Source organism: Fukomys damarensis, unplaced genomic scaffold (assembly GCF_012274545.1).
Source record: "Fukomys damarensis isolate Sample0158 unplaced genomic scaffold, DMR_v1.0_HiC HiC_scaffold_29, whole genome shotgun sequence".
Lineage (NCBI taxonomy): Eukaryota > Metazoa > Chordata > Mammalia > Rodentia > Bathyergidae > Fukomys > Fukomys damarensis.
The window spans coordinates 15341618-15357823 of NW_022900941.1; the positions used below are offsets into that span (position 1 = coordinate 15341618).

The 16206-nt window shown below is 41.1% G+C and overlaps 1 protein-coding gene across 10 annotated transcripts in view; it reads right to left on the reverse strand.

Annotated features, from left to right (window-relative positions):
* The window catches only part of Nckap5 (NCK associated protein 5), an 855349-nt gene that overhangs the window by 105985 nt on the left and 733158 nt on the right, over window positions 1-16206 (reverse strand). For all 10 annotated transcript variants that reach the window (XM_010606203.2, XM_010606202.2, XM_033757250.1 and 7 more), the window contains 2 exons: window positions 8117-11868; window positions 7222-7399 (listed from right to left, as the gene is read on the reverse strand). In XM_010606203.2, coding sequence (XP_010604505.1) covers window positions 7222-7399; window positions 8117-11868 — 3930 coding nt within the window. The remainder of the gene's footprint in view (window positions 1-7221; window positions 7400-8116; window positions 11869-16206) is intronic.

A 16206-nucleotide genomic window follows, 5' to 3' on the forward strand; every position in this document is an offset into this window, starting at 1 on the left:
ATATATATATGCACACACATGTATGGGTGCAGGAATGTATTTATGTGTGCATATCATTCTGCTTTTCCTCGCTTTACCATTTGGATTTATTGCATTTTAATTACAAGACTATATTTTCAGAAAAATTATCCCAGATTTGAAAAAAGAGATTTATAAGGTATATGATTCTACACGAGATTTTAGAGATAACTGCTCTGATTTTAAAAACTCCATGGAATTGGTAACATAGGATTCTTAGAAAAATTAATGTCTGAGAAGGTATAATTCTTCAGGACTCTGAAACTTTCACCATAAGTTATTTTAATAAGGATAAAGATCTCCTAACCCTTTCCTAGAGTATAAGAAAATGATTTTTTTATTCTTTCCACCATGAAACAAGGTAATCATGATGTCCACTCAGGGAACTAGAGGAGGGAGACTTTTTTTCTAGATATGTTATGTTAGAAACATTCTCCTAAGGTCTCAGCCAAAATCCCCAGGCAATGGACCACTTAGCCTCAACTGGAGCTCTACAGAAAGTTTCATAAAGTCACAGTTTTTCACAGGTCAGAATTCTGAGGTCCAGAAAGTTCCCTTACCATGAGCACACATGTAGAAAGTAGCAACTCTGACATGAAAACCTGCCCCCTACTTTACAATTAAGGATCAGGGATAATGTCAATATCAACAATACCAACTGGGCTGGGGATTTAGCTCAATGGTTCTGCTGCCTGCCTTGCAAGTGCAAGATCCTGAATTTGACCCTGGCACCCCCCCCCTAAAAAAAAAAACAACCAAAAAGCAATACCAATCGAAGTCAGAACCAAAACTTCTATATGCTTGTGTAAACTCTTTAAATGCAGGGTCTCATAATCCTTCCAGCAATGCTATGGGGTAGATGTTATTGTCTGCACAAGGGGATACACCTGAAGCAGCAGAGAAGATATGAGTAACTGTCCAAGTGGTGGAACCAAGATTCAAACACAGAAGCATCCAGATCCATTTCACCAGGAAGGAATTCGGGAGTTTTCCCATTTCCACGTGACCCTGCTTGTATGGACTCAGACTCGCTATTAATACAGGTGAGGTCCTTTGAGGAATGACCCTACCTAGCTCTTTTAAAATACATTCTGGCTGGTCACCTGGGCAGCCAGTAATAATGCTGTGAACTGTGCAATGCAATGAGTCCTGCTCAGGCACATTTGTCAGGGGCTGTCAGTGGCTTTGCTTAGAGGCTAGAGTAGAATATGAAGAAACCATTATTTTAGACTTGCAATGTAGAAGTTCAGACAGTCGAATACTGACGTTCAGCTAGCTTTAGCTTTCTACTTTTTCCTCCTATTTTTCACACTTAATGGAATAACACCAATTATTTACATTTTATGACTGTAGTTCAAATAATAGAATGCAATTGGTGCTTAATCTGCACTGTGCTGAAGCTAGAAGATGACAGACACAGGAGGGGATGTAGACGGCTACCTTGGCCCTTACGAAGAAAGACTGTTAAGGGCTCAGGATCTGGCGGTCATGCCTTACCACTTTCATTCCCATTAGCTGTCTGCTCTGTGGGCATTTCCCTTTGGTAGGCACCTCCACGGGAAGAGAAAGAGTGAAAAAAAGGAGAAAAAAAGCCTTCATCCATTCTATTGAATCCTGTCAGTGTACAGTCATGGACGGCGGAGAAGAAAAGCCCTATGAACATAAGCAAGGCTGCTTACTCGCCTTCTAAGCTTCACTTAGTTGAGAGATCTACTTGTAGCAAGGCTACACAAATCCTACTGAGGAAGGGGAATCCTGCAAACACTTTAATTTCTATTAAGAAGCCTCTAGGAGGAGCCTTCTGTCTTAATTTATAGAAACATCAAGGAATCTTTATCTTTAGTTCCTCTCAGCTCTTATGGCAAGCCATTCACGTTTCCCCCTACCTGTCGATATAAAACCATCTTTCCTGTTTCTGGTGCTAATTTAACCATTTTTAAACTTGCAAGGGTGTTTTGGTAAACTATTGGAATTAGATTAATTTTCATCTCTGTAAGTCTGTGAAATTTCAATGTAAAGAATCAAAATATTAAGAAACAGTTCTCCTGAAGGCAAAGAGACTCAGAAGGAGAATTAGAGAACAGTACAAAGTCACAAAGAATTTTAGTTTTACAATGGACACTCTTGACTCCTAATTACTGCTGTATTCCGTATGAGTACCCCGTATTGCTGCAGCTACACTTTCCAGATGCTCCTAAGAGCTCTAATATTTTTCGTAGACTTGTTACACTAAAAACAATCTACTTAAATCTCAGCTGGAATTCCCCAGGGACTGCATCACTTAACCGTAAATGGAACTCTAGAGAAAGTCTCCTAAAGTCACGCCATTTTACAGATCAGACTTTCAAGGTCCAAGATGTTCCCTTAAAGTGGGCACACATACGATATGTGGCAACACTGGCATGGAAACCTGTCTGACAATCAGATATGGAGGCGATATTTGAAGTTTTAATAAGTTACAGTAGTTACTGTCTGCTCCTTTCAGAACCTTTCTAGGGCTTTATGTGCTTAAGAATAAATGGTAAATTTGGCTTTTGGGGATTCGTTCAAGCTCTCCTGGACTGGCTGAGCCATCAGACAGATGTCCTTTGTGGAGGGGGGGGAGTACTGAATTTGAAAGCCCAGGATACATCTGTAAGGAAACGGAAAATGGGGGACTGTCCTAGAATGCTATACTCATAAGCTCTAATTATCCACACAAACTGTAAATTTGGCTTTTGGGGATTCGTTCAAGCTCTCCTGGACTGGCTGAGCCATCAGACAGATGTGCTATGTGGAGGGGGGGAGTACTGAATTTGAAAGCCCAGGATACATCTGTAAGGAAACGGAAAATGGGGGATTGTCCTAGAATGCTATACTCATAAGCTCTAATTATCCACACAAATAGATTTCAAAGTTAAGTGGTGAATACTTTTTTAAAAATTCATTTGCCTATGGAAATGAGAGGCATAATTTATTTTGGCAGCAGATCCCCCTTGCTAATTATATTTTTCATAGGATTAAATTTAAATTAATCTTCATTCCTGATCATGCAGCAGCTGGGATGTGAAAATCTTCCTGGGGGGGTAAACGCTGCTAGGTCAAGAGTTTTCCAAAGACAAGCAGAAATGGGACACCTCCTCCTGGTACAGAGGCTGAGAGAGTGGCCATGAAACCAAGACAGCTGGCAAGTGTTTGGCTTAGAAAAGGCTGAGGGTGGGGGTAGAAATTTAGAACCTTTTCAGCCATTGCTATCCCAGAAACAGATTCAAATCAATGCCAGCAATGTCCTACTTGATATGAAGTAGGAGGTGACTCATAGCCAACAACTACTTGCTATTTTTTTGTTTAAGTCTGTTGTCAGTACTTTGTTTTCTAGCAATGCCTTTTGTGTCTCTTCAGCTGTGGTGAGAACTGCAGCAAGTATCAGTCTATAACAAGTAACCATTAAATATCACTACATCCATCATATCCTGTTAACTCTTGCCATGAGGAAAGATGGGAAGAAATGAGCTTACGAAACACACATGAGGGAAAAGGGAGAAAATAATACACCCCTGTGATATATATACAATTTCATAACTAAACTCCATGTTTAGGGACAACATTCATTTGAATTGTGCACATATTCTCTTCTGAACCACCCTAAGAGTAACGGCTTTCCAAGAAAATAACATTTTTTCATGCTCAATTTCACCTAGAAGGAAAAGAACACAACCTATCTACATGAGATAGGTAATGATTCCGTGAGGGAAAACTAGAAGCCTAATCTCTGGAAAAGTTAGTCATTTAGAAAACTTTACAAAAGGATGTCAAAATATGCATGCTTCTTGTGAGCATCAGAATAGCATTTGGAACACACTTGTGCAGTTAGGGATCTTGGAATTATAACACTCTCCACAACCTAAAAAGATGATAACAATTTGTGTAATTATTGTACTATTTTCTGCTATTTTCTCACCAGAATACCATTTTAATGGGATAGCATTTAATGATTTTACTTGCAGATATGATTTTTTTTCAGGCTATGTGACACTTGGGTGAAGAGAATACCCATAATTTAAATTAAAATACCCATATTAAAATGGCCATCTCTCTTCCCACGCATGATGAAAGGATATGATCTCTTTAATTTTGTGACTTTTTAAATTTTTGTCCAGTGGTATTAAATGGGAGCCTAGAGCTGTCTTCCTTTGACACTTTCCATTTCAGAAAATTATCTCAATCTGCAGAAAAGAAGAACTTACAATGTGTAGTAAGCAGTGTGAACCACTCCCTGACTTAAGGCAGACACAATCTTTCTAGGGGATGTCTTTTCCCCTCTTTTAATTAAACTGTGTAAAATCATTGTAAGTACAATGTAACATGGTCCTTGGTCTAAATTACACAAAAATTAGAGCTAAGTGATTCACAAATGATGGCAGAAATGGGCGCATAAGCCTTTAATTAAGGTTCTAAAAAGAGAAAGATTTAATTCTGTAAAATGTCACTGGGGCTTTTATATATCTTTTAGAATGTATTTTAACAACACTAAAAGTGGCTATGCAGTTACTACTGTAAAAATGGTTTGCTACATAAAGGAATTTGTTATATATAGAACTAATCTATTATCGCCGTACATCAAAATAATTAAAAAGTTGTAGATCTCTCATGAATGACTAATTATAACCTTAGTCTATAAAGGGCAAGGAACTCTGGGATGCTATGTCAAAACCACCTGGAATTGTAGTATTATTCAGGAAAAGAAATATGATACATATAATACATTATAGACAGCTATTGCTTCTATCCAAAATAACTACACCAGTAAGAGAAAATTTCTTTCCAACACACTTTAAAATAAGCAGAGGGCTGGGTATTTGGCTCAGTGGTGCCCGCGCCTGCCTTATATGTACAAGGTCCTGAGTTCGATCCGTAGTACCCTCCAAAAAAAAAAAGAAAGCAGAGAACAAATTTACCTTAAGCCCTAGTTAGGGAAAATTCCCTCAAACCCTGAATTTAAACAGGCTCACACACAGATACTCACATCAATACATTATGGTATCAGAATACATCTTATTTGCATCTGATCTTCTTCCTATACAGGCTGATAACACATAATAAATGGGTTTTCACTGCTATTCTTGTGCTACTCTCAAAGGAGACTACAGCAATGTCCTTTCTGAAATTAGTAAGTTTAGCCCAATCCACAGTAATGATTATGGACCTGAAACAAAAAACACTGCATTTTATGTTTTTCAAAAAATGACTAGTTTGGTCATCTATCCAGGTTGCTAATATTCCTCTTTATGGAAAAGCTTCTCAGCATGACTAATTCCCTCTTGAAGCTAACTAGGAAAATTAGCATATTCCTATTGATTATGTATTTTGGGGGTGGTTAGGAAATCTCTGTATTTCACAGAAAATAATAAGAGTGCTTCTTGCAGATATTCTGGAAAGACCAAAGGACCTCTATTATTACTCAGTGAAAGACTGCAGATGAGAGGTAAAACATGGCAAATTGCTTTAGCATTAGAAAGTAAGAAAGTAAAAATGAAATTGTAAAAGGCAACACAGGGTCTTTTGGTTTTTTGGTGTTTCTGTACAGTGAAGATACACCTTAAGCTGTCAGAACTGTACTAAATGGGGTGTAGTTAAATGGAGTGCCTTTGATAAGGGCTCTACCGGGCTATCAAAGTTTTCTATCAGCTGGATTGAATTTCTGGCATATTGCGCATTTCCGCATATTCCTTTTCTCCCTTCCCTTTCAGTGACACTACAAGGGCAGCCGTAGATATGCTTATAACTTGTGGTTTTATAATGCAGGGGATATCTATGTTTTCAAAGAAGTAATGATAATGTGGAAGCCAAGAGCAAAAAGAAAGATGAAAGAGTGAAAATTTTGGCAATAAACACAGTCTGCTTGTGATTTCAGCGTTTGAGGGAAAGGCCTGATAGCTGTTTGGAGTCAAGACTTATTTGAGTAGAAACAACTTTAATGTGCAATTTTCTCAAATTAAATTGTATCTGTGAAACTCTGATTCAAGGAATGCTAAGTATCAATAAATAATTATAATACTTAATAACTAATGATTCCAACCACGATTACTTAGAATCTCCTAGAACCTTATCAGAAAAAACTGCATAATTACTTCACATTTCAAGTTTTCCCTCTGATGATGGTGTCATATAATTACTACGTTTCTTAAGCTCTTTAATAGTGTGTAAAAATACATGGCCACAGTGAATTCCATACAGAAAACTGTTTTTGATTTATGTAGTTTAAAACTTACTAAAGGAACAATGAGTACCATGAAATCAATTATACAAGCATATATATGAATTTTAAGGCATGTAAGAGCAATTGAAAAATAATTACTTAAAGCTACCATGTCCTAGGGAAATATAAAATATAACAGTGCTTATTTATTTTTTGTTACACTTTTTTTTTCCATGCAGGGGATGGAACCCACAGTGTGATCCTCTAACACTGAGCTACATCCCTAACCTAACCTACTATTTTTATGTTTTCATTCTTTTTTTTTTTTTGAGTACCTGGGATCAAACTCAGGACCTTGCACTTGTGAGGCAGGCAGGTGCACCTCCACTGAGCTAAAGTCCTGGACCTGACTGTATTTTTAAAGAAAGTCTACTCCCCAAATTCTGGATTTCATAATTGACACTAAGTTCCAGAAGTCATTCTTGGACTTAACACTGCCCGGGTAAAATGAACTACTACGTATCACTCTGATAAAAAATAAATGACACTTAAATCACCGGAAGAGCTGATACAAAGCTTCTGTACATAGGGAGGGGAGGGGAGGGGACTTGAGGGGGTGCGGAATGGGATAAAATACAATTTATTTTAAAAAATGAACTTTCTTAATTTGTTTAGCACTTTCATTTTAAAAATTACATTCACTCCTTTTTGTTGCTGCTGATGTTGGAAATCAAAAATAAATTTCCACCACAAGGTATAATTTGAAGATGACACTGGTAGTATCATTTGACTGCAATGCACTGCGATTATACCATTGTTCTGAAAATAGACTGAAAAGAGCAGCATGCCTCGAGGCGGCCAACTCCCTTGCAGTTGTCATCAAGATTTCTCTTTTGAAAAAAATCTTTTTTTCTTTAGCTTTTTTCCTGTACCTCATAGCCATATCTTATTAGCAAAAGGTAAAAAGAACCCAGACAGAAAATCTCAGATTGAAGCACTTCATAACCAGGATGGTGAGCACCTACCAGGGAGTCTCTGGCTATTTCCATATCCACTTTGGTTTTGATGTTTTTCTTGTGGCTTCCTTGAGTGCTGATAGAGCTGCCAGTGAGACAGGAGCCCTGGGAGCTGCCCTTTAACACGTTCCTGCAGGAAACATTATTTGATCCATTTTCTGTCTGTTGAGTTCCTTTCTTATCAACTCTGCAGGTAGAAAGTGATTCCTCTGGTAAGTTACATTGCCCTTCTTCAATCACACTCCTTTCTCCAACCTTTTAATGTTTAAAGTAACCTGCATATAGCTCTTTGTCTTTAAACCTTTGAGTGGTAAGTGTGACTCACTAGCCTTGATCGAATCTTCAAATATTCCAGCAGTATGTCAATTTAGATCTGACGCTATCATAATTTATTTTTTATTTTTATGATTGATTATGGACAGGGGCAAAATAAAACCCACTGAAGAGTGCTTGCTAAATACATTTCTGGCTTAAGATAGGCATGAAAAGTTATTATTTCTGGAAAGTTTCTAAGTATACATTTGCTCAGTATAATCAATGAAATTGCATGCTTTAAGATGTATGTGTAATTTTCTTCCATTTCATGCCATGTGGGTACATTCATGGCTCCTAGTGCAGGTTGAATTTCTATCAACCTTGATAAAACTTACCATTCTTTAATTTCAAAGACCATTGGTTTGGTTAACAAAGTAACATGGACTAAATTATCATTTTATTGCTAAGTTTTATTTCATTGTTTAAATTCTGGCTAATGTACAAAAGACTGCTACTCTGCATTTCTATGTGTATGAAAACCATGCTTGGCTGGTATTTAATGTGCAGGAAGCAAACCTCTCTCTTTAAGGGGATAAGGGGGACTCTCCCACACCCCTCTACACTGTCAGCCTGTTTGCCAGTGACCTACCTGTTCAAAAGTTCTGTCATAAAGGTATCTTTTGTTGAACATGTAACGGGGCTGGGTGTGTTTTCTGCTCCAAAGTTCATTTGGTTGTACATATCATGTGACAACTTCATGTTAGTTTTGCTTTGCAATCCACTGTCAGGACTATCTGCCAACGTGGGGTCCCTGTGAAGCTCATTTTCAATCTCACACTGTGGCTCAGGCTTCTTTTTCTCTTTCTTTCTTTCTGATTTCAGTTGTTTGTTTCCAAACCCCAAGACTTTCACATCTTTCCTTTCCACCTTGGTTTTGGAGAAGTCCATTTTCCTGCTACTGAGGGCTGGAAGCCTACTCTTTCGAAAACCAAACCAGCTGGCAAAAGAAGGCCCTGGCTTAGGTTTTGCTTCCACAGAGGTGGACTTTGTTTGCACTTGGCCCTTTTCCACATTTTCCTGAATGCACAACATGACCTTTTCTTCGATTGTGGGTGAGAGGGGGGCTTCTGGGCTTACAGCACCAGTCCTGGTTGTACAGACATCTGGATGTCTTCCAGAAATTTCTGGCTTGGAAGTCCTGCTTGTTTCTAAGATGCTTGGACGCACTGTCCTTCCTGGGGCCTGAGGCACTCGAGGGCAGTCTTTTGGAGTAAGTGGGCCCCTGTATGGGTCACTGCCTGGTTCCTCAGGTAGAGCCACACTGGTACATTCTTCCCCCATGTAAATCTGCTGGTCTTCTGTTCCAGGCTGGGTTTGGAGTCCTTCAGTCTTTGGGGGGATTCTCAAAGGCAGCTTGTTTGGGCTCCCATGCTGGCTGCTGGTGCTGCCAGTGCTCCCCAAGGACCCTTGCCTGGAGAAAGAGCGCCCAGCACAGAGAAGACTCTCAGGTGCTGGAGCAGAATGAGTGTTGCTAGGGGAGCCCTCCGTGGAGGTGTTGTGCCGCGTCAGAGAGTTGCCTCTCTCTGCTGTGTTCGTAATAATCTGAGTTCGGATTTTGCCTGCCCCTTCCACAGCCGGTGGTGAGGCTTTGTCTCCTGAGTGAGCACTGAAGCTCTGGCTTCGGGCTTTGGCGCCATTCATGCCTAGGGCAGGCTTTAGATGTGGCTTGCTAGAAGAAAGGGATCTTTTCACGGACCTGTTTTCTATTCCATCTCTTCTATCAGCCTCAGGGATGCCATTTTCCAGTGACTCTGGTAGCACTGTTTCCAGGGGAAGTCCTTCAGCTAACCTGTCTGGTGTGTGCAAACCTGGTGTAAGGGAGTTTCTTTCACACCCTGTGGCCTCCAGGTTTGCTGGATTCCTGGAGTCCTCAAGTTTAGGCCTGCTTGGAGCTACACAGCTTTTAGAAGCTTCATTTAAACTATCTTTTTCATGTTTCCCCGGCACTGTGGAACTTTTCCTGAGCAACTGGGGAGACTTCATGAGAACTTTGAGCCCCACTGGGAGGCGAGTTTTCAGTCCTTTCTCACGAGCATTTTGACAACCATGTGGGGTGCTATGGCCTTTAGAGGAAGAGGAGGAGGATATGGAACTGCTAACCTGAGATGATGGTGACTCATTTGCCCCTAAGAAGAAAGGCTTGGGGGATGCATGGATACTGTCATTCAATTGTCTTCTTCCAGGAGACATGCTCTTGGAGGTCAGTGTCTCCAGTGGCTCATGAGTTGAAGGACAAGTCTTAGGCACCCGTAACCCTGTGTCCACGTGTGTGGTTCCAAGTGTTTGGTGAGGAGAAGTTTTGGGGACACCTTTCTTTGGAGAGACCTTTGGGAGCCCTGGTGTGATCATGGGAAATGAGCTGGAGGAGGCATGAGCAGGGCATCCAGGGTGAATCACTGTCTCTGTGGAAGGCAGAACATGAGGAAAAACAGGCTTTTTGAAGGCCATGGAAGGTTTCTTCTTCTGCACTTCTGCTGTAGCCTGATTAGAAGAAATGATTGGAGCAGAAGCTCCTTTCAGCAGGGAGGATTTGGAAACCATTCTTGCTGCGTCACTGGGAGCCCTGCATTCCGGTGTGGCTGAGGAAGGTGGTGATGGACAGTCGTGACGGGGCCTGACCAGAAGGGAGACCAACCTGCCTGGAGGAGGGGGTGGTGGGGAAGCAGATGCCATCCCTGCCTCTGGCCCAGAAGCACAGAGTTTATCCCTTGTGGGGGGCTCTCCACTGTCACCAGGCTCAATGAGCAGCCTTGATCTCGACCCTGGAGCCTGATGTTTGGAGCACTGAGCCCAATCCCTTCTGCTGGCCATTTTGGGGCCATGAGACAGGTGTCGGGGGAGCTTTGGAATGTGTGAATCTGGTGGTACCTCACAGAGGGACCCTATATTCTCAGTCTTCATGAGCTGTGCAAGTTTCCCTGGAAGTAAGGCTGGTGATTTTTCAAGAGTCGCCGGGCCAGATGAGGGGACTAGTGTGGAGCCTTCAGGCTCTGTTATTTTTGACTTCTGAGATGAAGACTTGCCCCTGGCAGGTATTTTTGTCAGATTTTGCTTTTGATAGATACTACTAGGTGCCACAGACCTCGAAGTACTGTGACATGACATACTGTGTGTTGGTTTAGCCAGCTTTTGTTTGACATTTTGTGTTACTGTTCTGGAGCTGAGTGGGCCAGTGGGAGCTGAGGAAACACTGTCTACACCACCTGTTGGAATGTTTTTCTCAGTTTCTTCTTCAGATCTCTTTAGGAAAACACAGTCTTTTGCAGTGGCCCCTGGATATAAATGAGCAATTCCCTGAGGTAAAAGTTCAGTGTGTTCTGCTGTGGGTCCAGCAGGGGTTGTGCTAATGGAAATCTTATTTCTGGTAACAGTAAGAACTCCAGTCTGATGTGAGCTGAATTCAAAAGGTTCTCCATCTTCTGAATCAAATATTACAGTGATACATTCTTCCGAAGAAGTCCTTTTTACAACCCTTTGCTGCTTAATGAAACTAAATGTCTTTGGCCTAGCTTCTAATTGGGTGGGTACTTGTTTTTCTTCCTCATCAGGGGACCCATGTTCAGATTTCTCAAGTCCTATATGGATGTCCAGGTTCTCCATGGACTTGTCAGTGTCAGCAGTCAATGACAAGTCCGAAGGGCTCTTCTCGTCACTGCTCTCTATGTGCAATTCGTCGAGGGTCTCATTGTCATCTGTGTCTGAAAGCTGAGGAATGAGAGCAGCGTCACGGCCTTGGCTGTGCAGATCCCTGTCCCGCTGTAACAGAGGCACCTGTACCCGTGGGCACAGCTTCCTATCCAACGGACCCTTGTTAGCACGAGTCAGCTTTTCAGGCCTTTCCCTGGGGTAAATTGAAGATGTGCCTCCTGCAAAGTGTTTTCCATTCAGCTCCCAGCCAAAGAGACTGTCAGAAACACTGTGGGTTAATTTGCTGCCATGCAGCCTGCAGCCAGGGTTCGGAACTGCTTGCAGCAGTGCTAGGGAAGAGGAGTCATCATCGGTAACCTCATGGGAATCTGCTTCATAAGCAAATGTCTGGTGGGACTCCTGGCAGAGGCTCCCCACACCTGGTGGCTTGCAGGATGGATATTCCTTGAGGCTGCTACTCTTAATTCCTGGAGAATATATTCCTTCATTCGAGTTCATGCAATCTTTATAACCCCATTTGGTTATCACTGATGACGGTTCAAGTGACACTTTTCGCTTCTGGAGCTTTCTCAGTCCTTCCAAAATGTGGCTTTCCTTGATCCGAGTTGGAGGTAGCTCATCTGCAGGACTAGCAAAGCCACTTGGGAGCGAAGAATCAATACTTCGCCTTTTATCCCAATTCTGTGATGGTTGCTGGGAAAGAAAAGCAGATATCAGAAATGATTGAGCCAGGCAGATGTCAAATGTATAAAAGGAAAAGCCCATCATTAGACTTAATTTGTGCTACTGGTTGATAGGTACTCACATAAAAATGCAGCTTATGCAAAGTTAATGTGCAGTAAGTATTGATTCTGCCAGGTCCTGTGCTAAGCAGTACAGCAAAATAAAGAGAAAGAAGGTGATGACCCTGTCTTCAAGGAGCAAAAAGCCCAGTAGGGGACAGGAATTTTCCCACAGCGACATGTATATCGTGGAAAGGGGAGGTGCAGTATGTTGAGTGTCTCTGGTTCACAGGAGGGGAGCCTATGGATCTGTTTGAAAAACTCATGAAAGGCATAGAAAAAAGCAACTTACCTAGCTCTTGAAAGACAGCTAAATTTCCCTCAGGGTAAAAATGGGGTAAATGATTTCTAGGTTGAAGAGATGGAATGGGCAAAGATCTAAGTCAGGGAGGTAGGTTCAAGGTACAATTAGGGGACAACAGCTGTCGATATAAAGCATCAAGGAGAGGTGGAGGAGGTAAAGCCAGAAAAGTAAGTTGGTCCATATTGTTATGTCCTTGCCAATCTAATTTTTTTTTTTTTTTTTTTTTTTTGTACCAGGGATCGAACCCGGGACCTTGTGCTTGTGAGGCAGGCAGCAGCACCACTGAGCTAAATCCCAGCACACCAACCTAATTTTTGATCATTGTTTGAGTTTACAAATATCTATGAAAAAAATTCCTGAAGTTACTGCATACATAAGCATATACATACATACAAACTTACGTATAACAGCTGGGCATTTGCAGTTAGAACCCTATGGTAATTATTCTCCAACAAACTTAGAAAGGTCACATTCCTGCCCTTTGTACCTCCTAAATGCCAGCTTTAGCTTTGGAAAAGTATATGGAAAATGAGACAGGAAAAAGACTGCATTCTATACACTCATATTTTTCACATTATTGACAGCAAAAAATGGAAAGGCAAAAGGAGAGAAATAACATTCACCAAGTATTTGTTGTATGCCGACCACTTTCCCAGTGCTTTAACTGCATTTTTAGGACATTACCTTGAAGGAGACATTATTCTTCCTATTTTACTAAGCTGAAAAGTGAGATTCAGGAAGACGGTTCTCTTGTGAATCAGAGACAAAAAGAGCTGGAGGAAAGATTTGAACTTTGGTTTCTGTGGCACTTCTACTACATGGAATTTTGCCTCATTTCAAAAGTGGTGGGAGGAAGGCTGGGGACTTAGCTCAGTGGTTCTGCCACCTGCTTTGCAAATGCAAGGACCTGAGTTTGATCCCTGGTACCAAAAAAAAAATGTAGTCACAAAAGTGGTGGGAAGAACTATTGGTGGGAGTGTAGAATAGTGTGCAACCACTGTGGAAATCAGGGTGGATTTTTCAAAAAAACTACGTTTTTAAGGTCCCATTTGACCCAACTATTTCCCTGCTGGGTATCTTCCCAAAAGAATTAAAAGCATATGTGCACCCATATTTATAGCAGCACATTTTTTAATAGCTAAATCTTGGAAACAACCCAAATGCCTGTCAACTGGTGACTGGATAAAGAAGTATGTTTTTTTTTTAAATAAAATGGAGTATTAGTCAGCTATAAAGAATGAGAGACATTTATAGCTAAATGGATGCATAATGATCCAAGGATTTCGCTCAGCCACACATTAACTGCCTGGCAAGTGTGAGGTCTAAGTTCCATCCCTGGTACCAAAAAACAAAACAAAACAAAAAATAACAAAGCCCAAAGCAGATGTAAATGGATACATATCAAGGTCATACTCTTAAGTGAAATAAATAGGACACACGTGTAAATACTGAAGTGTCTCTCTGGTGTGAGAAGCTGAAAATGTAAATGAGGATCACAATGTATAACAGATAATGTGAAATAGGAATCAAAGGTTCAAAGGGAAGGGGAAGTAGGGGATAGGGAAAAGCAAAATAAGGGGAAGAAAAAACATGAAAACATAAAGAAAAGGGGGAAGGGTAGGAGAAAGGTAATAAGGGAAAAGAAAAAATAGGAGAAAATGAAAAAAATGGAAATAAAGTGTTTGTAAATGGGAAAGGGAGGAGGGGGGAAGGAGGGCAGGGACAAGGGGAAAAAATGAGAGCCAAGACCTGTCATGTAAAGGTACAAGATCCCAATGATGAATGTAACTGTACTGTGTACCTAAAATGCACCAATAAACTCAACGAGGAAAAAAAATAAGGAAAAGATGGAAACAAAGCTTTTGTAAAAAGGGAGAGGTGGAGGGATGGAAGGGAGGGAAGGGGAATGGGGAGAAAACAAGAACTAAGCTATATCGTGTACTGGTACAAAATTCCCAGGGATGAAGTTGATCATAATGTATACCTAAAATGTACCAATAAAGTTATTTTTTAAAAAAAGTGGTGGGAGGAGATGTGAGCTTGAGCAGTCTGGCTCTGGAGCCTGCACTCTTCTTAATCTTAATCTTGGTACTCTCCTCCAAAGCTGAGCATAGCCTCTAGGCTTCAGCATTCGTAGGTGGTCTAGTTGTAGAGCTCCTCGGTCATCCCTGTACCCTATCCTGAATGGAACGTGCAGAGTCTGTAACAAACTAGCACTGAGGGAATTTGGCAGGAGGTAAGGGCTGACCTGTTATACTGTTTTTTTGAAAAGGCTAAATAATTAATAATGAATAACTTTAAGAGACAAATGTGGTAATTTCCGAGGAGCACTACACACAATCCTGGCTAAACCAGCCACTCCCTGCACATAGGTCTGAATACTAAGCACAGGCTCACACACAGAAATGAAAAAAATGGAAATCTGGGCTTTTTATAAGCTGTGAAAATTTGCTTTTATTTAAGGCATTTTCATGAAAGTTACTCTTGCTATCCACAATACACACACACGTTTATTTGGTTTTAAGTCAAATAATATATTTTCTTTAGAAAACTCTCCAGTGTCAGAAGTTACTGGGAACAGATACTGTTTGTTGATACCATCCTTTTCCTCCTCTTCTTTTGCATTATCAAAGCTTCTTTAGAAATCAGAAGAAATCCCATTAGTGAGTCTGAGTATTATAGACCTACCAGAAAGCAGGCTGCCACAGCTTAAGTTTCTAAGAATTTCTGTGATCTTTTGGTCACATTGACAATAAAGCAGGGAAGGCAGGGTAAGGCCCAGAAAGAGATTGAAAGCAGCAGGTTTACTCAACCCACTGAAGGTATACTCGGTCCCTACCCACCCACCCTTTTCTGCCTCTTCAGAGATCACCCATGCTGTGCTTTGACTTAACCCAGAGTCAGCAGCACAAAGCTCCCACCGAGATCAGGTGCGTTCCCCATCAGTTTTCTACAGGAGGTCATGGTATTTAATAACCCAAGAAAAGTTTGGACCACTCTTGAAACCTGGTGGTAAAATAAAGGTATAAGTGCCCTGTGGGAGAGCAGGTGGGGAGGAGCTGGCATTTCCCACAGGCAGCTGTGCTCTTTGCTGAGCAGACTTGGAAGCGTAGCTTTAGGAAGCAGTGTGGATGGCTGATGAGACAGGCTGGTGTTTAACATCCACAGTCCTTTTTCATTTCTTGACTGCACAACAGTTTTAAAATTTTGTATATTTTATAAAAGGTATGGGTCTTTTTATTTTTAATTTTTCTAGTACATGGGATTGAACCCAGGGATTTATTATTATTATTATTATTATTATTATTATTATTGTCATTTAAAAATTTTTTAGACAGGGTCTTCCTAAGTTTTTCAGATGTCCAGGCTGGGCTTGAATTTGTGATCCTCCTGATGTAGCCTTTCAGAGTGGTGGGATTGCAGGTATTGTTGGTCTTAATGGGAACAAATCCATCCTAACAACTGGCACAACAGCTGATCCAACAAGGGCAGCATAGCAGAAGTGTAAAGTAAAGGTTTTGGAGTCAACTGGCTGATTCTGCCATGTACTGGCCGGAACCCGTGACCATGCTGGAACGGCCTCCTGAAGGTGGGTGCTCCCTCAAAAGTCTTCCTTCTCCTTTCTCAGGGAAGACCATCAAAGACTGCTCGTAAACAAGAAAGAAATTAAAAAAGACTGAAGGAGGCAGAGAGGAAGAGGTCTGAGAAGAAAATGAAAAGAGAACAGGGCTGTGCGAGCCAGTGACACTCACAGACAAAGCAAGGGTACCTCCTGACTATCTTCCCATTCCGTCAGGAGCCAGGCTCCTGACACTCACTATTCAGAAGCTCTGAACAACTCCTTAGAGGGACCAATTTTGATAATGCAGCAGACTCTCTAGTTTGCATTAGAAATCTGAGTCCAAGGGTATAACATGAAAGCTTGAAACCTTTTTTAGAGTTCTT